The sequence below is a fragment of the Gymnoscopelus braueri genome, assembly GCF_963280865.1.
Source record: "Gymnoscopelus braueri genome assembly, chromosome: 22".
Classification (NCBI taxonomy): Eukaryota; Metazoa; Chordata; class Actinopteri; order Myctophiformes; family Myctophidae; genus Gymnoscopelus; species Gymnoscopelus braueri.
The window spans coordinates 18,453,321-18,475,168 of record NC_137624.1 but is presented as its reverse complement, the minus strand read 5'-3'; the positions used below and the strand labels follow the sequence as shown (position 1 = coordinate 18,475,168).

At 42.1% G+C, this 21,848-nt stretch overlaps 1 protein-coding gene across 1 annotated transcript in view; it reads right to left on the bottom strand.

Moving 5' to 3' along the window:
- LOC308078877 (leucine-rich repeat transmembrane neuronal protein 4) overlaps positions 1–21,053 on the bottom strand; it is a gene marked incomplete at both ends in the record, with an annotated part of 195,521 nt that extends 174,468 nt beyond the window's left edge. Inside the window, 3 exons of the mRNA XM_080420220.1 lie at positions 3,418–4,979; positions 19,894–20,028; positions 20,990–21,053. Of these exons, the coding sequence (XP_080276346.1) occupies positions 3,418–4,979; positions 19,894–20,028; positions 20,990–21,053 (1,761 nt within the window). The remainder of the gene's footprint in view (positions 1–3,417; positions 4,980–19,893; positions 20,029–20,989) is intronic.
- Between the last annotated feature and the right edge of the window lie 795 nt (positions 21,054–21,848).

Here is a 21,848-nt window from a genome sequence, read left to right as displayed (position 1 = left end):
GGGATCTAGGTTGAACATCGGCAACGTTTTCCTTTAAGAGATCAAGGGAAGACGGGAAAGAAATAATAGAATTAAACTTTTCTGTGGGAAGGTTGAATTTGTCAAGAAAGGTGAGTTTGGTGCGTTATCTGCAGGCAATGTACTGAGAGAAGCTTCGCTCTCAAAAAGACGACCTGTGGGGCTGACAAAGGTCAATCGTTTGAAGAGTAGCAGTATCTGAGCAATAATAAATTAATCAATAGATATCTGAGAAAAAGAATAGATGAGGAATTTCCACTCGGAAAGAACCTATGCTAACAGCCAGACCTCAATGCTATAGTTAAAGCTGTATGCTACAAAGAAGGCAACATGTATTGCTACTGTACTGTAATGTCCTTTGAAGTAGTGATCCAAGAAACACAGCTGGTTGGTGCAAAAAAAGGATGCGGAGAACAGAGAATGCAATTTATGGGACGCTGAATGACAGCTCCAGAGCGTTGTTGACGAGACACACGCAGTTATTTCCCCAGAAACGTCAAGAAGGGGGAAGTGGAGGAAATGAGTACACAGTGATGAGTCAAAAGTGCGAGGAAAAGAAATACGGGGGATACTTGTGGGGGGAAAAGTGACACAAACAAATTGTCATGTTTTTAGTCCTTCCTACAGTGCTATATGGGCTCTCTCTCAGATAAGGTCCCTTGTCTCTTTGTCACTAAATGTTCCTGCAGCAAAGCAAAGTAACCTGGGTCTGCCAGCTTTACTTTAAAGCTCCAGTATTTTCGTGTTGTTTCATTTTAGTTTTTTTTCTAGCTGTGTAAGGTTCTCCTATGCCAACCTGCAGTGCTATAATACACTATACATTCACACTCCCAGGTCATAATATGGGCTCCCCTGTCACGTCGCTTTTCACGTTCCCAAACTGACAATGGAATGTGGACGTGCGTTCTCACTCCCAACTCGTAATAGGTTTACTCGTACACCTCGTAATAGGTGTACGTGTCAGTACCAACATTTAAAACAAGGCAGGCGTGTCGTCGGAAGTGGACTTGATATCTGCGTCTGTTGACTTAGCACCACTCGAGTTGCATACAGATGTTTGGGAATCATAATCAAAAATAGGGCATGGAACAATTGACTCCTTGTTCATTTGAACGAAAGGGGAAATTCATTTGTTTCCTATTGTTAATAAATCTTGCTTCATTTGCCCACAGCCTCTCTGGCAGGAAGCCATATCTCCCATAGGTTTGCACTGAACCTGCAATAATAGCCTTTGCTGTTACAATAGGTGTCAGTTAGTCAAAGAATGTAGATTAATTAAGAATGGCTTTCTATGATGCTAAAATACACAAATAACTCAAAATGATCTTTTGTTTCTGTTGATGTTAACTATAGGCTATAGCTAATGCTAGCACTACAATCTGATATGAAACAGATATTTCACACATGCTTTATATACTTTTCAATTTAAACTTTTCAAATAAAAAGAAATATACAAGAAGTTAATGGCAGTCCAACTTGCCAAATATGGAGATGACTGATGTAATAAACATCATAAAACTGACATAATAGACGGGCCACATGGAATCCGAGAGCCAGATGGAATATTAGAATATATTAGTCTGGCCTGCGACCAGTTTGCAGTTTGCAATTGAACCAACAGACTGACCAAACCTACCGATGACTGGCTTATGCTAACTGCATGGCCTATTATTTTTTTATTTTATTAATAGCCATATACTGTACTTCAATAGAATCAGTCAGGCATTACTTAAGTTATGATGCATGGCAATGTGTTGCTTTGTCTTGCATTGCATCAAGTAATTTTGGGCAAAGTCAATACAACATGTGTTGCTTTGTGTTGCATTATTTGCATCAAGTTATTTTGGGATTTATTTTAATATCTAAAATGCAAGGTGTCACAACTATTGCTTTGATAAAACGATTTGGATTTAGTCTATTTTTGTAATACAAAAACTGTATTTCCTGTAATAAATGTAATGATTACAAAATGTATTTGAATTGTAGTCCATTTTAAAATGAGCCTTCCACACCTGCATGGGGCGAGGTGAAGATTACAAAATATACAGAAAAGACAATTCTGCAGGAGAGCGAATGTTGGTGCTGCATGTCATGTACACAGCAGTGCAGCTGCTGAAAGGAAGAGGGACAATGGTGTTCCCACAAAGCTGTTTTGAAGTAATTCACCTGCCCAGTCCAAGCCATTTCAAAAGAAAAGAGCATTGTGTGTGTGTGTGTGTGTGTGTGCGCTTGTGTGCATGTGTGTGGCTAGCGTGCGTGCGTGTGCGTGTGTGTGTGTGTGTGTGTGTGTGTGTGTGTGTGTGTGCAAACAAACAAACAAACACATATTGCCGTTTGTGTGCATGTGTCTATGTTAAAGGACATCTTTGCAGATTGTTACCTACTGTATTGTGAGGAGGTGACAGTGTGTCATAACACTTCCCAATGCCTTCTGTGTGTTGAGAGCTCTCTCGCTCTCTTTCTCAGTTCTAGAAAATTGCTGCCACAGGTTGCCAGCACGTCATGTAGGATGGCAGTGATTTTCCACTGCTGAGTGAGCTATGTCCTCACAATAGAACAAAAGAAACCAGCTCATAAATATCAGCCAAATTGCCCATTAAAGATAATTCAAGCCTGTTTGGTTAATGTACACATTACACCTGAAGTAAGCGGATGGTAGAAGGAAGAAAAGCCTCTAAAAGCATGTACTTTACCATAGGTGCATGATGAGTGTCAAGTATTTTCCTATAATTACACTGAATTACAGCTATCAGCTATGTCGTGAAAAATACGAAGCCATCTGCACAGGCGGAATCTCTATTCTGTGACAGGAAGGTCCATTAGTATGCACTCCCACTGTCCAGGAGGGAATCTTCTAACCATTCGACTGTTTTCTCCCCACACAATATAGCTCATCAGGCAGTGAATAGAAGTGGAGAATAAACACAAAGCACCAAGCCACTGTGATATGCAAGCAGCTGAATATATAAATAAAAACAGTATCTAAACAAGCAAAACATTATTTTCCCAAACAAAGCCAGCAGCATAGTTTACATGGGCAAGATTATGCAGAATAGGAAGTGTGCAGTAATCGGTCTTGTGTATGTGTGTGCTTCGACCACAATTGTTTTCACAGTAGAGATGAGGGTATATCATCATCATAAGTGAATAAACTAACTTTTCTCTGAAACCAACCGCTAAAGTAGCTCATTACACAGAGAGAAACATTAAAATCTACTCTGCTCCATCCCATAACAAACCCTGTGTACTCCCCCCCCCAAAAAAGAGAGGCTACGAGATCAAGTCACAGACTTCTATCGAAAGGCAGTGTAAAACACACAGTAATTACCTCGGGTTGCATCGCTGTGGACAGAGTTTTGTGTAGGAGGGGGTGGTGGTGGATGGTGTTGTGAGTCATACCTCGCATTCTCGGGAGCCTGAGATGGTGTAGGTGCAGGGTCCGGTCCCATTGACAAGCACGTCCATGGCCTCCGAATTGGTGGGCTTGTAGTCCACATAGTACTCCTGCAGGGGAGAGCTCAAGGTGCGTTCCGTCTCCCGAGCTTTCTTGCGGCGTTTGCGGGCGGCGGCCGAGTGCTCCTGCAGCTGCTTGACGCTGCTGGGGTAGCGCTTCCAGGACACGTAGATCACCAACAGGATCATGGCCACGGACAGGAAAAGGGCGACGCTCCCGGCCACGATCTTGTGAAAGGACACGGGCTCCAAGTCGTGCTCTGGAGGCGCCACGGGCAGGGTGACCGGTGGAGAGGTGGGGCCTCCTCCGAGGAAGCCTTCCCCTTTCTTTCCAGGCCAAGTGGGCGAGGCGGGAGTGACCGGACGACGTTCGGTCTGGGCGGGGATGCTGGATGGAGTCGGAGGAACGCTTACGGCAAACGTCGTGACCGCGGTCGAGCGGCAAACACCATGCGCTTCAACGGCATCCATAACTTTCTCGCCCTGGGATTCCTTGGGCGAAGCACAGATCATAGTGGTCTCCTTTACTCCTCGGAAGTTTCTCAGCCAGGACACGAGAGGGCAGATGGCGGGACCGCAATCCCACACGTTCCCAGCCAAGCTTATGGTAGTCAGAGAGATCCAAGCGGCTACCGCTTCCTGGGAGACGTTGGTGAGCTTGTTAGAATCCAGGTTGAGGGTCTGGAGGTTGGGCAGGCATTGGTACACCACGGCGTCCACTTCCGTTAGGTCGTTCCCGGACAGATCCAGCTTGTGGACGGAGGTCCACGTCCAGGTCAGGCCCTGGCTCATGGAGCGGATGCGATTCCACTGCAGGTACAGCGCTCCCAGGTTGTAGAGGCGGGGGAAGTGAGAGAAGTTGATCTTGGAGAACTGGTTGTGCTCCAGGTGCAGCTCGGTGAGCTTCACGAGACCCGAGAAAGCGTTCCGGGTGATGCTGCGCAGGCGGTTGTAGCCCAGGTCTAGGAACTCCAGGTTTCTGCAGTCTTGGAACAGACGCACGGGGATGCTCTTCAGGGAGTTGGAGCGCATGTGAAGGCTGAGAAGTTTGCGCAGGCCCTGGAACTGCCCTACCTGCAGCGCCGCCAGCTTGTTGTACGATAGGTCCAGATTACGCAAGTTGGGCACCGGGTGGAATGTGGTGTTGTGGAGCGAAGTGATTTTGTTAGAGCTCAGGATTAACTCTTTGAGCCTGCGGACTCCTTGGAAGGCCATTCCGTCCACGGAGGAGATGTAGTTGTGGTCCAGGTAGAGCCAGATGAGCTGGTTGAGGCCCACAAACTGACCCGCTCTGAGACTCGCCAGGCTGTTGTAGCGTAAGGAGAGGCCCTGGCAGCCTCCTGAGAGGTTCTTGGGGACATCGCGAAAGGCGCTGGACTCGCAGTAGACGATCTTCCCGTCGCAGCGACAGCTCTTGGGGCACGGGCGCTCGCTCAGAGATGGAGTCGCCGCCAGCCACACCTGCATCAGCAGTGGCACCACCAGCCAGCGCCGCCGCCTGGCAGAGCCTATATATAGGAAGGAAGAGGGAGAGGGGAAAAGAAAGGGGAAAGAGGTTATTAAACAGCACCAATTAAAACTTTTCTTCTCCTCTACCTACAGTATTGTTGCTTATTGGGAAGTTCAGTATGCCTGGTAAGCAACTGAAGAAAATATGATTTCCCCCCACAACCCACCTTGCCTTGAAAATGTCCTCTGCTGATAAATTTAGGGGAGCTTAACATCATGGAACACATAAAAAACATTGATATGTACCATTATGCAACGTTGAATTCCGTGCTTAACACAATTACCATAAAAGTGCCTAGTTAAAGATTTTACATAGCTCTGATTTATGAAAAAGCTACCATAATTTTCAGAGGTGCTTTTTTCAAGAAAAAAACTGTATCAAGAAAAAAGCACCTCTTCTTGCTTTTTAGTGCCAATTTACCAATTTGATCCAGGGAAATTGGGAGTGCTAAAACAAAGAAATGGGCTGACAAATTGGAATTGGAACAATATACATTTTAAACTGATAAATGGGTTCTCTTTCTTGATTGCATGGAATTGGTGACACGCCTGGAAATGTGTTTTCTGTTCATTAAAAAGCTGGAGACGGGGAGACCCCTGTTACACAGCACAAACACTCTATGGCAATGATTGTTTTCAGAAGAAAGTTTGTTTCACCTCAAGGCTCATGGTTCAAGTTCTAACCCCCCTAATTAAGACTTTGACCCCCCAAATTAGGTAAAAACAACAGGTTGAGGGGGGTGTCTAAAGTGGATAAGATAATTTCTTAAACTTAAAGTTAGTTGAACGTTTCAACTACCCGCCTCACTCCAATCAGGGCAAGAGGCTCACGTCCTCAACACACAACAACAGGACAGGAACACAGGAAGCAAGGACCATACAATATTCTGTACACAATATAGAGCTCAGTACCTGTAGCCGCCCTGCCTGTCTCAAGAAAGAGGAACATGCCAGCTAATTTCAAGAAATAAACGCCAGTCCTAAGGTCCTAATGACACACACACACACACACACACACACACACACACACACACACACACACACACACACACACACACACACACACACACACACACACACACCTCGTCTTTTAAGTATTTTGTTCCACGCCCCAATTGAATTACATCTGGTATGAAAAACAAAACAAAAACTTAACAAAAAGCCAATGTGTTTGTGTGCTTGGCGTGAGTGCATAATGATGCATGATTGCAGCATTGTTTTAATAGGAACAAATTTTCTTCAGAATAACAAGCAATGAAAGGGTACAGCACAAAAATAGGCTCTTCAGAATAATCCTTTATCACGTTGATTGGCTCAGCTGGCTGGCAATAAATCAAAATATACTGTAAGCTACTCACATAGGCAACATAATATTCAGTGGCGAGTGTTTGAGTGCGCCTGGTTAGAGTCGCCTGGTTAGAGTCATGCAGCTTTGGGACACTTGATTAGCCTACAAACTTTTGTGGAGATGTTGTGCAGTCTCCTCATATAGATTTTTCAGTTGGAGTGGTGTCATTTTATGTGACAGGATCATGTACTGTATACTGTGTATCCATCTTTGGGATTAATGATGTGGTTCCACCTGCACGTGATGCGTGCTGTTGTGAAATCTCTTTAGGTCATCTCTGTTGGATGCTTCATCTTCAAATGCATGTGCATTGTTGATTTGGAATAGCACAACTCGATGTTACACAGCTTGCATTTGACCTGCTTGTCATTACTACACAGAACTTCTTGTGCCAATCTCTTGATCTTCGTAATGCTGTGTATTGCCCTCCTGTGCGAAAGTGTGTCTGTGACAGGTGTGTGTGTGTCTGTGACAGGGGTGTGTGTGTGTGTGCGTGTGCGTGTGTGTGTGTGTGTGTGAGAGAGAGAATTATATTTTCCCAGTATTTGTCATTAAAAAACGTCCAAAACGGTAATTACCAGCCTAACGTGCACTTTGCCCTGACCGTCATTGTATAATTCCCACTCTGCCCACATGGGTGCCCTTTTGTTTGAATATCAATATCCATCCACTTGCAACTCGCACATTTATTTTCACTGCCCAAGACACACTGTGTGCAGTGGTGGAACAAAAACGGCAAGCAAAAGTCCTGTATTTGAAATATTACTTAAGTAAAAGTACAAAAGTATTGGCATCAATATACTTACAGTACCAAAGAAAGGTACTCAAAAGATGTATTTTGGGTGAACTACACCTTTAACATATATGTCCTGCTCTCATTGTTTGTCTGAACACAAATTAACAGGTAGCGAACAAGCCTTGAAGAAAAAGACATAAGCTTGAGTAAAGTTGACTGTTTACTGTTTCCTCTCCAAGGCATTCATTTTGTAAAACTGAAATACAAACATCAGAAAAAGGAAATCTGATGTTTATACAGGAAAAAAATCTGTATAACTTGGCTTTAATAACTCAAATAAAATACAGTCAGTATGTACTGAATACATTATGTAAATATGTATGCATCTATGCAATATAAACTCTACTGGGACAAATTAGCATTTTAACATTCGTACAAACACTATGAATTGACAACAATGTGTTTTAACCAAATGAACTACACAATATGACTCTTGCACTCTGTAAATGAACTTACAAGCGAGGAACTTCTTGGGCATATAAAAGCAGGAAAAACAAGGTTGAGTTGTGCTGATTCTGAACAAACATTTCACTGAGCTCACTGCATACAGTAGAGCTAGAGGCCAACAACACAGGCTAATTGCTTATGGCTAACAGCTGTGACAAATGCCATGTGACTGCAGCAGCCAATAAAATGTTTGCTTGGCAATAATGTAGGAAGATAACTGCAATACCTCAGCCAACCACTAGAAGGGTACAAACTAAGTTGAGAGAGAACAGTATATTTTGTAATTAATAAACTAAATAAGTAACTAGTAACTAAAGCTGTCAAATAATTGTATTGGAGTAAAAAGCATAATATTTGCTTGTTGTTGTTGTAGTGGAGTACAAGTATAAAAATTGAAGAATGGATATACTCAAGTAAAGTAAAAGTACCTAAAAAGTGTACTTAAGTACAGTATTTGACTAAATGCACTTAATTACTTTCCGCCACTGGATGTTTACCAGTACATGCCTGATACAAAGCTGTAGGCGTTTAAGCATGTGTGCGTGTGTCCGTGACGTGAGAGTGAATTACATGAAAATTCAAAAGAATAAAAGTCCGCACAACAGCATTGCTCCTAAGTGTTTAGTTTACTTTAAAACACAGAAAAACTTACATGGTACAACGTTTCGGCCATAGTTGGCCTTATGGTGGCAGAAATGTATAGATTGGCAAATTGTGTATGTGTTGGCCTTCCAATTCAATCTCATTGAATGTCTAGTCAGCCACTCTTCACATAAATGTGCTAATTCTAACTAAGCTACAGCTGTCCATCTAACAGCTGAGCTGACTCCTCCATGCTATTCTCTGTGTCAGCATGTAATCTGTACTAAATGATACCATACATGGTCATTGCTAATGTAACCATGTCAGCTGTATTATATATGGTACTATTGACCTATTATTCCAGATTCCACAGTCTAGATTTTTTATTGATCTAGTGGTATCACCTCTGTTTTAAACAGAAGTAATAAAGCTAGTCTGTACACAGAACATTAAAAACAACATATCTCTGCTGACAACAAGCAGCGGGGTGGACAGCCTATGTCTGTGCTAAACAAAGGTTGCACTTGAGAGCTAGCGAATATCTGTGATGCACAAGTCACTGTGTTGTAGAGGGGGGGGGGAAGTCATTTAATGTTTACTTAAAGGGATACTTCACTTTCACATAAAATAAACATTAAAAATATATATAAAAAAAAATTAAAGAAGTTATGGCAAAATAAAGGCCCCCTCACACATTAGTAGGACACTCTAATGCGTGAGGGGGCCATGAATTTTCCATAACTTTTTTCATTTATTTTTAATATATTTTTTAAATGTTTCCCCGGCCCTAAAGTGAAGTATCCCTTTAAGTAAAAGTATCAATACTGCAATGTATAAATACTCTGTTACAAGTAAAAGTCCGGTAATAAAAACTTAGCCTACTTGAGTAAAAGTACAAAAGTATTGGCATCAAAATATACAAATAGTACAAAAATTATTCATTGTGTATAAAATATATTAAAACCTTTTGAAAATAACAGATCTACAAGCTCATGTTGTGAGCTTGTAGATGGTGTTTTCAAATAGCCAAAAGATGGTATTTTCAAATAGCCAAAGTGGTTAATGTATGTTTTGTAATAATAATTCAAATCTACTGTAGTAAGTAACTGATTACTAAAGTTTTCAAATAATTGTAGTGGAGTGAAAGTACAATATTTGCCTCTGAGATGTAATGGAGTAGAAGTAAAAGTATTGAAATTTGGAAATACTCAAGTACAGTTCTTGAGTAAATGTAATGAGTTACTTTCCAACACTCCTGTGTTCAAGCTCTTATCTCACTGTGATGCTGTACAGTACCATACACTGCTGGGAACAAATGAACTTGAATGGTTGGTAGACCTGTACCCCACCATGATATCACGCCTTGTCCGAGGTGAGACAGAGTTGTTTCCATTAAAATCGTTCCCCTTTACAAAGCCACTAATGTTCTGTCATTAAGATGCATTGATCTCCTTCTAGCATCGGGGTGGGGGGTGGTGTGTGTGGTACTGTAGGGTGGGGGATTCACTTCTTGAGGATTTATTTTTCTTTATCTCTGAAGGAAATTAGGCTTGGTACTGGCAGGTATCTCGCGAAACGATACGGTACGTATCCCGATACAGGAGACACGATGCGATACTTTTACCATATGTTTGCCGATACGATACACATGATGCCAAAAGATAAAGCCAAAATAAATCTTCTAAATATGGGGTTTTGATAGAGTCAGGGGCTAGCTTTAGTTTCATTACCATTGTTCATTGGTCCTCTCCGCAGTCTTCTTACAGTACAGAGGGATCTACCAGTATGTAGGACAGTATGTAGGACATGCAGACATTTTTTTTGTCTTTTTTTAAACGATTAACAACACATTGGCATATCATATCAGTACAATTGGGATTCACCGATATGTATTCTGATATTCAATATTTTGAGCACAGCCATATTGGAAAGAAATTGGGCCTCTTCTTACTTCCTTCACAGGTGTTACCAATGATACTAATGAAGGCTCTGTTCCATTCTGGTCAGGAGCTGATATCGTGCATGTTGGCTCACTAGAAACACTCCATTTTGGTTCCCAAATGGCCCCTTATGGTGGGTGTGTAACTCTGAGAGTGTACAAATTCGTACACTCTCAGAGTTATGGGGGTCCTTGAAAATAAGACAACCACTATGCCACACTAAATGGAACAGAGCCTTAATTAGTATTATTGGTAACACCTGTAAGCAAGTAAGGAAGGGGCCCAATTCATTCCCAATATGGCTGCTGTGCATAGAGCCTATTAAAATAAGGTTTGAACCATTGTTAGACATTGGTACATCCATACTTCTGTTATGACAGATACGACTGATCTGTCAGGGTTGGAGAAGTCCATGCATGTTTACTCGACATGATTGGCTGGCAGGTGCCATCTTGGACCTCCTTAGAGTCCTTAACTCGACCAGAATGTATCTGGTACTGTGTTGTGGTGCATGTAAAAACATCCTAAATTTGGAGGCAGTGATACAATGGACGGTTAATGATGTCTGCAACAGCGTTGAGATGCAATGAGCGAGTAAACCAGAAAAAGGCTTTGAGGACGCTTGTAGATTTATTGCAGAAATTGTGTGTTAGTCAATTGGTGTATCTTTTTTCTCATTTTTTTTTGTAATCTTGGTACTGTCTTTGTCAGAAGTAATTCCTTGACATAGGTTGGCTGAGCATCATCAAGGAGCATATGTTATCTAACATAGCCATTTTGTTGCTTGCCAAGCATCTGCTGATCCCATATGGTTATTCTGTGCGTGCGTGTGTGTGTGTGTGTGTGTGTGTGTGTGTGTGTGTGTGTGTGTGTGTGTGTGTGTGTGTGTGTGTGTGTGTGTGCGCGCGTGTGTGTGTGTACTTTTCCTCTTCGTTTTTCAGAAGAATCAGTTACAGATGGAGAGAACCACGGGACTGTGCAGATAATTTGAGAGTGCTATTGATTATACCAGAAGATACATCAATCATGTTTCTTTTTTGTTTTTTTTGGTCTTGTCTTGTATCCCACACTCGCTATATTTTCATACGAATACAACCGAGACGAAGATGCTGATCAAGAAACGGAGCCTCTCTGGACACGGAGTCAATTTGTTTGTACAGTTAGTAGCAGAAGTTTGCAAACCATGCCTCAGCAACGTGTGTTGGCCTCAGAGGCACGGAATGGTGAGTAGGAGAAAAGGGGGAAAAACTACAAAACAAACAAACAATAAAACAAAACAAAAAACAGGTGGAGACAGCTATGCTGAATACTAACAATTGAATGTGGCATAATAATGCCCCATGTGTAATGTGCCATGGGCTTCTATTGCAGTTGCATGGAGCGCAATTTGTGGATTTGCGGAACTGAATGTGTGGGCCGTTAAACTCGATTACAATGTTTATGCCGAGTTCTATGTGTGCTTAAATCATGTTCTGGGCGAAAAGACACACACAGACACACACACACGCACACACATCACCACTCGCCACGTGCATAAAAGGCTTGTTTAAATGAAAGTGACATTATGTTGTCTCCTTCATTTTTAGACACCCCCTGCCGAGAGCCGACCCCCTTCCCCCTTTTTTTTTTTTTTTTTTTTTTTTTTTTTTTCTTCTTTTTTTATAATTTTTATCCCACGATTTTTGTAACCCATATTTTTTCACCCAGTGCCAATTGCCTATGTAATCCTGGGCGCTACTCTCCCTCTGCCAGCCTAGGGAGAGCCCAAGCTGAAGCTCATGCCTCCTTCAATGCATGAGGAGCAAGCAGGCCGCTTCTTATCACCCGACAGGGGGGAGGTTCCCTGGTTAGACGTAGCGCGTGGAAGGAACACGTTATTCCAACCAGTTCCTTTCCCCTCCATCAGGCGCCCTGGCTGACCAGGGGGAGGCAGTATAGTGACCAGGATTACTGCATGTTTTTGTGAGGGTATTAACTACCCTAGGAGACACGGGGAGAACATGCAAACTCCACACAGAAAGGCCCTTTCACCAACCCCACCTAGGGTATGGGCACTGATGACGCGGAGGAGAGAACACGCCCCCAGCGCCCACAGCGTCCCCGGCGGGAATTGAACCCAGGACCTTCTAGCTGTGAGGCGACAGCGCTACCTACTGCGCCACCGTGCCCCTTCCCCCTTCTAAAGGGTAATTTATATACTTACTTGTGCAGCGGTGCCGTGCGCCAAAAATAGCCGTTCTACAAGCTCTTACAACGTGTCGCAGAGTGACATAATGTGAGCTTGTAGATCGCCTTTTTTTTTCAGGGCATTACACCGGCGCATGACCACGTATAAATCAAGGGTTAACCGACACTGTACCGTATGTGGCTTAACCCGGTCTGAATTAATTCAGACCGGGAACGCATCTGTGTGTCATTTTTTGATTTCGAATTTAAAAATAGCAGATATACAAGCTCATAGCGCTATGAGCTTGTAGATCTGCTATTTTTGAATAGCCCAAAGAAATGACACACAGACGCGTTCCCGGTCTTAAAGGGTTAATGAGCGCTTCGTGCCCTAATGCCTCCGAAAGCCATCTCCTTTCTTGGTATCGCTCTAATCTTATTCACAGAGGAGCACGGGTTACCCTTGGAGGTGTCAGTCATTGGGCTCCAAGTCTCCATAGCCTCTTATACCTCCCATTCCCTTTTTTCATCATTATGGTGCTTTTATCATATCTGCCCAGATGAGATATTCCTCCTCCATTGCACGTTCCAGCCGATTGCCACTATATGTTAGTTAGATTTCTCCTTGAAATGTCTGGCCTTCAGCAGTTTATTTTCTTTTTCCCCCCCAGTCAGTGTTGCCAGATTCTGTGAGAGAAACAAGCAACCAGGTCTAGGAAAACCAGCCCAAAAGAAGCGACTATGGGCCACATGAGCACTTTAACATATACATCAGCTATTTGAAAATAGCAGATCTACAAGCTCACAACGCGTCGCGATACGACGCGTTTTGAGCTTGTAGATCGGCTATTTTCAAATAGAATATTGCGGGGAAATTATAATAAGCAGATCTGGCAACCGTGCCCCCAGTCCAAGCGGCAAGCGCTGCTTTTTATTCATTATGATAGTCATGGGCTATCATCCTCTAGCCTGGCGTAGCTAGACTATATCACTGCGTGGATATGAGTCTGGTGCTTCCATGAGGAAGTTTTTCTTCCCAAGGGGCGGGATCAAAACAATGGTCCTCGACGCAATTGGTTAGACCTACAACCAACTACCAATCACAGTCTCCCATATTCGAATACTGGGCCCTGATTGGTTACCCACGTCTTCTGGAGCAGGAAATGGATTCTCTATGGAGCGGTGCCAGACCCAAATCCCAGATTGCAATTTTTGTTTGCACTCGCAGATTTGTCTGGTCCCAGGCTAATCATCCTCACCCTTCCACCTTTGTGTGTTGTTTTCTATTTTTACTCCCACGCTTTCATTCTTCATTTTTTTTTGATTATTTCTCTCTATCAAAGCGACCCACTTTTTTCCTCATCTTTACCATTTTCCCTCCCTCTATGACAGATAATATATCTCTGGAGATACATTTACTTTTATGTAGGTAATATTTAAATGATGATTCTAAGCTTCCTTTGTACCTATCCTCGCTTCTGAAACCTATGGTTACAGGTCATTCAACACGTTCACAAACCCACATTAGATATACCAGTCCTCGTAAGAGCAGTGAACAAGGAAAGACTGCTTTCATGTATTATGCTCCACACAAATGGAACAAACTTCAGGATTCTCTGAAACTGGTGCGATTGGTCTCAATTGAGACATTTGGGGTGCTTCTCCAGGACACACTGCATAGTGATTGCACCTGCTTCATGTAACTCTATGTTTATTTGCATCTGTGACACTGTAATATGATTCAAATGTTTGTTATTGTTTTTCATTATGTATGTATTGTATTTTATATGCTGTCATCAGGGCGTCCTTGGAAAAGAGAGCTTGCTCTCAACGGGCTTCCCTGAATAAATAAAGGGAAAAGAAAGAAAGAAAGAATGTAAAAAACTAAGTCAAAACGAGGTTGCATCTGCTTAAAAACATATGGCTCCATACTGTAGCAGTCATCCCAACTGCCCTTGCTATATGAAGATGGCTACTTCTGCCTTTAAGTGCTAACACATATAGGGGGGCCGGGGAAGTGCACTTTACGGCCGACCTAAAATAAAACCAAACGTAGCTTAATAACTTGGCAAATGGACTCGGTAACCGGTGCACTTTGAGCGCGCACAAGTGGCTCGTTGCTATTTGCTGCCTGTCATTGACAAAACTGCTATACCAGACTCAGGAATGCCACTCAGATTCTGGACGGGAGCCTAACGCACAGGGGAGGACGTCCCCAGATCAGCTTAAGCCATCCTATTAGTCTACAATTATCTTTGAGCTGATGGTAATACCTGCCAAGTCAGAGCCTATTTCAACAGTCATTTGGAAGCCATTGTCTCCGGGTATCCGGCGGTGTAACTAAGTAACATTTACTCAAGTACTGTACTTAAGTACAATTTTGAGGTACTTTTAGTTTACTGGAGTGTTTCCAATTATCAGGACTCTTTAATCTGCTCTGAGGAAGGCTGCAGCCGAAACGCGTTAGCGTTCTCGCAATAAAATGAGAAACTGAGCCACACTCTTGCAGTATTTATTTTGGAGTGCCGCTTTTTCCACTTTTTGATTTTATCAGTACTTTTACTTCTACTCCACTACATCTCAGAGGCAAATATTGTACTTTTACTCTGCTACAATGATTTGAAAACTTTAGTTACTTTACAGATATAAATTATTACATTATCAAACACACATTTACCACTTTAGCCCTATTTTATACCTAGGCTATTTGAAAATAGCCGATCTACAAGCTCACAACGCGTCGCATCGCTCACATCGCTCACAACGCGTCACATCGCGACGTGTTGTGAGCTTGTATATCTGCTATTTTCAAACATTTCAGTACTTTTACTTTTGGTACCTTTAAGTATATTTTGATGCCAATACTTTTGTACTTTTACTCAAGTAACATTCTGAACATAGGCCTTTTACTTGTAACAGAGTACTTCTACATTGTGTTATTGCTACTTTTACTTAAGTAAAATATCTGAGTACTTTTTCCACCACTGCAATGTCCTGGACCGCTCATCATCATGTATTCTTCTAATTCACTGATACACGTGTGCTCAGATGCAAAGATGCACGTGTGCACGCGCACACACACATGCACACACACACACACACACACACATGCACACACGCACTCGCCCACACACTGAATGTATGTTTTGTTTCTGCCCTGTTGTCTGATTCCTGATTTCCCCTAGTGGAGAGACAGTTCCACCCGGGCGGAGGGAGGGAGGGAGAATAGCCAATCAGCCCCCTCATCCAGCGGCGCACTGATTCAGCCTGTGTCCCTTTCACGACTCTATCCTGGTCTGATTCTGCATTATGAACATACTCTGTAGCAAGGCCGGATGGATGCCAAAATTTGCCAAAAGACATTTGCACTCCAGAGGATATTCGCGTGGGCATGTGCCGGTAAGAAATCAATGTGCTATACACACAAAAGCAATGTATTTATTGACTATTTTTAGAAGTGCAATGATAAAGTGGATTACAATGTTTAATTTAACATGACGTTTTAGGTTTACCTGGTTTACCTAATATATTAAAACAGCTTGGATCCCAAATGTACCAGACCAGACTTTACTTGAGTATTTCCAATTTCCCATACTTTTACTTCTACTCCACTACATCTCAGAGGCAAATATTGTACTTTTACTCCACTACAATTATTTTAAACTTTAGTTACTAGTTACTTTTCAGATATAAATTGATGAACCATACATTAACCACTTCAGCCCTATTTTATACATAGGCTATTTTCAAATATTTAGTACTTTTACTTTTGATACTTTAAGCAGGGGTTGACACTAAGGTCTCAGAGGCACATGCCCGTCGGGCAAGTACAGGTCATTTTCTACTTGCCCAGAGGTCTTGCCCACTTGCCCGAAAAGTAAATCGTCCTTTATAAAATGATAGGTTAAATTTGAATTACCATTCAATTAAACACTTTTTTTTTACTTTCTACTTGCGAATTATGGGGCTGCACGATAAAAAATGTCATACCTCAATATAAATGCCAAATATCTAAATAGCTATGAATATGAATGAATATGTGTCCGGGTAGCTCAGTCGGTAGAGCTCTCGCCTTCAGACCACAAGGTCATGGGTTCGATCCCGGGCACCGCCAACTCAGCGCATGAGTAGCACGGCTTGGGTGCGGTAAGTCGTGCGGTAAGTACTGGGAGCTGAGGATAGGTGTGGCGCTCCACCTCAGCAATCCATCTCCCAGGGGTCTAGCGCATAGTAACGGGGACAGACTCCCGCGTGTTACTCGGCTGATACCGACAATAAGCCATCTCCCGACCTACTTATTATGAATATGACTATGGGTTGAAGGTAGGGTAAGTGATATTTTTTGGTTATAACAAAAAGGGTTTTGTTATGGGTTAAAGCTCTATATTCTGATAGTACTCATTGCTATAGAGTGTTTGTTCAGTAACAGGGGTCTCTCTGTCTCTCCAGCTCTTTGATAGACAGAAAATAAATTTCCAGTTAGGTGACACCATTTCAGCCAATCAGGAGAGAGTACCCATTTATCAGCTTCATTTTTATAATGTTCCAGTTCCAATTTTACATGCTCCTTTCTTTGTGTCATCACTTCCTATTTCACTTGTTTAATCTGTATCCTGTCTGAGTTCTCTGTCCTGATTCGATAAAATTGGTATCCTGACTCGAAAAGGCATTTTCTGTTTAATAAAAAGAGCTGGAGAGACAACATGTGCACCTGCCTGTGGGGCAACCAGATAGCAAACTTCACCTGCCCTACCATTTTATTTACCTGCCCCGGGCAGGTGGGCAGGTGTTAGTGTCAATCCCTGCTTTAAGTACATTTTGATGCCAATACTTTTGTACTTTTTCTCAAGTAAATTTAGAATTCTGGACTTTTACGAGTATTTTTATATTGCAGTATTGGTACTTTTACTTAACTTATAAGTAATGAATTTGAGTACTTTTTCCACCACTGCACTGGAGTTGTTTGAGTTGACAACACCAGCACTGTCCAGGGTCCTGAATCGGCAGAGGGGGCGGAGATGCACTGCCATGTTGTGCGTCGTGGTGCTTTAGTCTTGGCTAAAATATAGTTACATTCGTGACATCGCCAATACCACCTTTGTGAAGCTCATTTCTAAGGTGTTAATTTTTCCTCAAAATGTCAGTCTCCAATTAGGCTACATTTTTATCTAACTTCAGTGTGTTAATTTGCTGTTTTCATACATTACATTACATTACATTATATTACATTACATTACAGTCATTTAGCAGACGCTTTTATCCAAAGCGACTTACAATAAGTGCATTCAACATAGGTAGGGAACGAAACTACTAATCACCAGAAGTCTTAAGTGCATTCTCTTCTAAAACAAGCAACTAAGAGTATACCCAGTGCTAAGGTAAAAGTGCTGGCTATGGTAAAAGTGTTTCATATCAGATCATGTTAAGTATAAATACAAATAACATTAAAGAATACTCTTTGCTTATCAACATTCAATCCCAAATAATTCCCTTTCTGCCTGTGCAGTATGCTTACGTTCAAATTCTGTTATTTTAGATTGGTATTAGCCTACACACTCTACTCCAATTAAGTACACTACCACTAAATTCAATAAAGTTTATATTTTTTGGGGGAAGCAGAAATGACATTCTCACAAGTGCTTTTAACATTGCACCTCCTATTCATGTGAATTAGTAGGCTGCTACGTAATAATCATGGTGCCAAAGCTTGACAATAGAGATTAGTGGAAGATGTCTGCCTCACTGAGGAATTTCAATGGGTTGGTGACTCACGTGGCATATTGTATTTTGCTCATTTTAATTGAATTATCTTAATTTATTTTAAAGCCTTGACATTTTTAGAATGGCACACTCTTAATTTATTTTAAAGCCTTGACATTTTTAGAATGGCACACTAAAAAGCAAGCATTTTATAAACAGTATCTTCGCATTGGCACATCAAAATACAATAAGTTAATATGGGTGCAATGGGCTTCAGGAACAGTGGGCTTTTGTTAGGGCATCAGATTAATGGTCTTTTTGTACAATGGGAATGTTTTTTGGAACTTTTGCGTTTATTTGATAGTGGGCTGTTGGACCAACAGCATTGCACCAATGTTGAGTCATGTAAAACAGTCTTTCCCACTGACAGTTCCACCAGAACAGAAACCACTGGGCTCTGCAAAGGATTGAAACCACCAGTGCAAAGAGTTGTGAAACCATAGGACCCTGGTCTTAGACCCTGCATAGAAGATCAACAATATTCTGAGTCCTGGTATGATAGAAAACCAGCAGTACTAAATCCTGGTAGAATAGAGATCAAGCAGTCCTAGAGGTCCTGGGAGTATAGAAAACCAACAATAATCAGAGTCCTGGTAGGATAGAAAACCAACAATACTCAAGGTCCTGGTAGGACAGAAAACGAACAATACCCTGGTCCTGATCGGATAGAAAACCAGCAGTACAAGAGATACTAGAAGGAAAGAAAACCAGCAGTACTAGAGATCCTGGTAGGACGGAAAGCAAACAATACTCTGGGTCTTAGAATACCAGTACTGACACAATTAAGCATAAAAGGTAGCAACATAATTATGTTTACAACATAATCGCAATGTCCCCGGTTCAATTCCAACCAGAAACATGTTTTGCATTGTCCTTCCTCCTTCCTTTGCCTTCGGTTTGCTGTTTCTCTGCTATGCAGTCTTAATAAAGGAGAACTGCCCAAAGATATATAAATTCATGCTATAAGTCAGCATTACTAGGAGTTCTGACAGGATAGGAAAGCAGCAGAACTTGGTGTTCTTGAGGACCAGGGTAGAGAGCCCTGATTTAGAAGGATGTTCATAGTTCAATGATAGGGTGGTTAAGGTACTGAGTGAGCAACCAACATTTTCTCACTTCACTCATTTACTTGACTCTGCCCACAAAAACATTAACATCCACAATCAAAGTGATGATAAGAAGAAGGAAGAAGAGTCCAGTAGTGGGAAGTAACTAAGTACATTTACTTAACTACTGTACTTAAGTACAATTTTGAGGTATTTGTACTTTACTTGAGTGTTTCCAATTTCCAATACTTTTACTTCAACTCCACTACATCTCAGAGGCAAAAAATGTACTTTTACTCCACTACAATTATTTGAAAACGTTAGTTACTAGTTACTTTTCAGATTTCACATTTTGATACTTTTACTTAAGTAAATAATTTGAGTACTTTTTCCACCACTGGAAGAGTCTATGAAAAATGGAACTCTGCCTGTTTTATTTGTATGTACTGTGATTCAAGTCTACTATCATACCTTTTATAATCAGATGTTGGCGAGCAGAAACCATTCAAGTTACTAACTGCATGCAAATCTGTGCTGGCTCCCTAGCTGACCATAGTGAACTAAAATTGAACCAATCCATGTGTCTGTAACCTTCCCCATGCGAAACCCTTTTGCTATGGGGGATAATTAGATGAACATGTCTAGCTTCCTCTGACCAAGAGGCCTGCTGCTAACATGTCTGGGTATTATGCTACTAATGTGCGCAGACTTCTAAAGTGGTTCGCCAGGCATCGGTTTCGACCTCTCGCAGACACTATGTAAATGAAAGAAATAAAGTGAAATGTTTCACGAGCAGAGCATGCTGTTCCCCATAGGGTATGCTGTTACCCTCCTTCACCTGACATTTCATGCATGCTGGACTCTGGTGGCTGTGGGGCCAGGAGAAGGTCATCTTGGCTATAGGGCTCCGGTGAATGCTGAATCCAGCCAAAGAGGCTGGGGCTGTCCACTGTTCAGTGCACCCTATTGATTACACACCACAACAATGTGGTGAGAGTGTACAAATGTACAGAGAGCGTACAGATGTAGCCAATGTGGTCATGTACAGTGGATACATGAACACTGGGGATTGTTGTTGTGGGGAGTGTTGTTGGGCAGTGTCTCATAGAGACTATTCACTTGCAGATTAGTTTGTTAGTGATCAGAATATGGCTTTTAAAAAAATATATTATGTATATTTTCTATTTTTAAATTAACCAAATGAACTTGCAATTACATCTCTGCCCTAGAACCATTTCTCTCGCATGCAATTTTCTTTATAGCAGAACTCCTTTCTTATATGCTATGGGCCATGAAACATAAGTACACAGTAAAATGCTCAGTGTTAATTTAATGCTGAATGTAAAGAATGGATCCAAAATATATATTGTGTACCCTCTCTGGGTTAAATTAGCACTGAGGACTTTACTGTGTAGTGTGTATATATGCTGCTATGAAGAGAATCAGTGAGAAACCGCACTAGATAAGTGGGACTACAGCTCCATATAATCATCTTGCAATTGTAAGCAACAGCATGAAGCTACATGGTTGATAAAAGTGGTGTGTGTGTGTGTGTGTGTGTGTGTGTGTGTGTGTGTGTGTGTGTGTGTGTGTGTGTGTGTGTGTGTGTGTGTGCATTTTCTGATGCAGAATTAACAGTATACCTGTAGACTTTATAAAATGGCATCTACTGACGCACATCTTATCTAACCTCTGTGTTAAATTGGCAAACCGTGCATAGCTATTTTGCAGCAGATGCATAACCGGTAAGTGAGCTCAGACACACACACACACACACACACACACACACACACACACACACACACACACACACACACACACACACACACACACACACACACACACACACACACACACACAGTACAGTACAGTACACAGCCTTGTGTGCTGTTGAGGCTTATATTGACGCGGTGCAGTAACCCACCGTGGGTCGATATATCATGCCGTCTCACAATTAATGGCACAGCACCACCAGTGAACTTGGCCATCTGTGTAAGAAGAGTTAAAGAATGGCCGAGGGAGGATTAGGCTACCTCAGGAAATGATAACGGACCTATAGCAGATTTAAAGAGGGGAAATGAACTGCCGAGCCAACAGGGGGGGGGGGGGGGGGGGGGGGATAGATAAATAGATCAAATATACAAGTCCCTATTAGCTTAGCTACATCTCAGCATCATTTGATGGTAGGGTGGATGAAGGTGGTGGGGAGGTATTGTAACACATTGTGTGTGTGTGTGTGTGTGTGTGTGTGTGTGTGTGTGTGTGTGTGTGTGTGTGTGTGTGTGTGTGTGTGTGTGTGTGTGTGTGTGTGTGTGTGTGTGTGTGTGTGTGTGTGTGTGTGTGTGTGTGGGTGGGGGGGGGGTGTGTGTGTGTGTGTGTGTGTGTGTGTGTGGGGGGGTATGATGTGCACACATGGAACTGAGATAAGGAAGGTGCACAGCAAGCGCGCACACACAATCATGACTCTGACACAGAGAGACATACAAAGAGAGAATTGAGGGATCGAGGCACATTGCATGATCTGGAGACTTTCCTCTTGATTACAGGGGCCGAATAAGATGAGCATGCTTTGCCTTAAACGAGCATCAGTGTCCTATAAGCAAAACATGTTTACTGTCTTCACAGTTATTGGTATTCAATGGCACCGGGAATTGAATTGGATAATAGCCTATATGAAGCTTATGGGGTGATCAATGATTATGCGGGGCCATGCTTTATAAAGTTGACTTGCTTCCAAGATTAACCATGATTAGCATTCCAATCCATGTCAATGAGCCATGCAG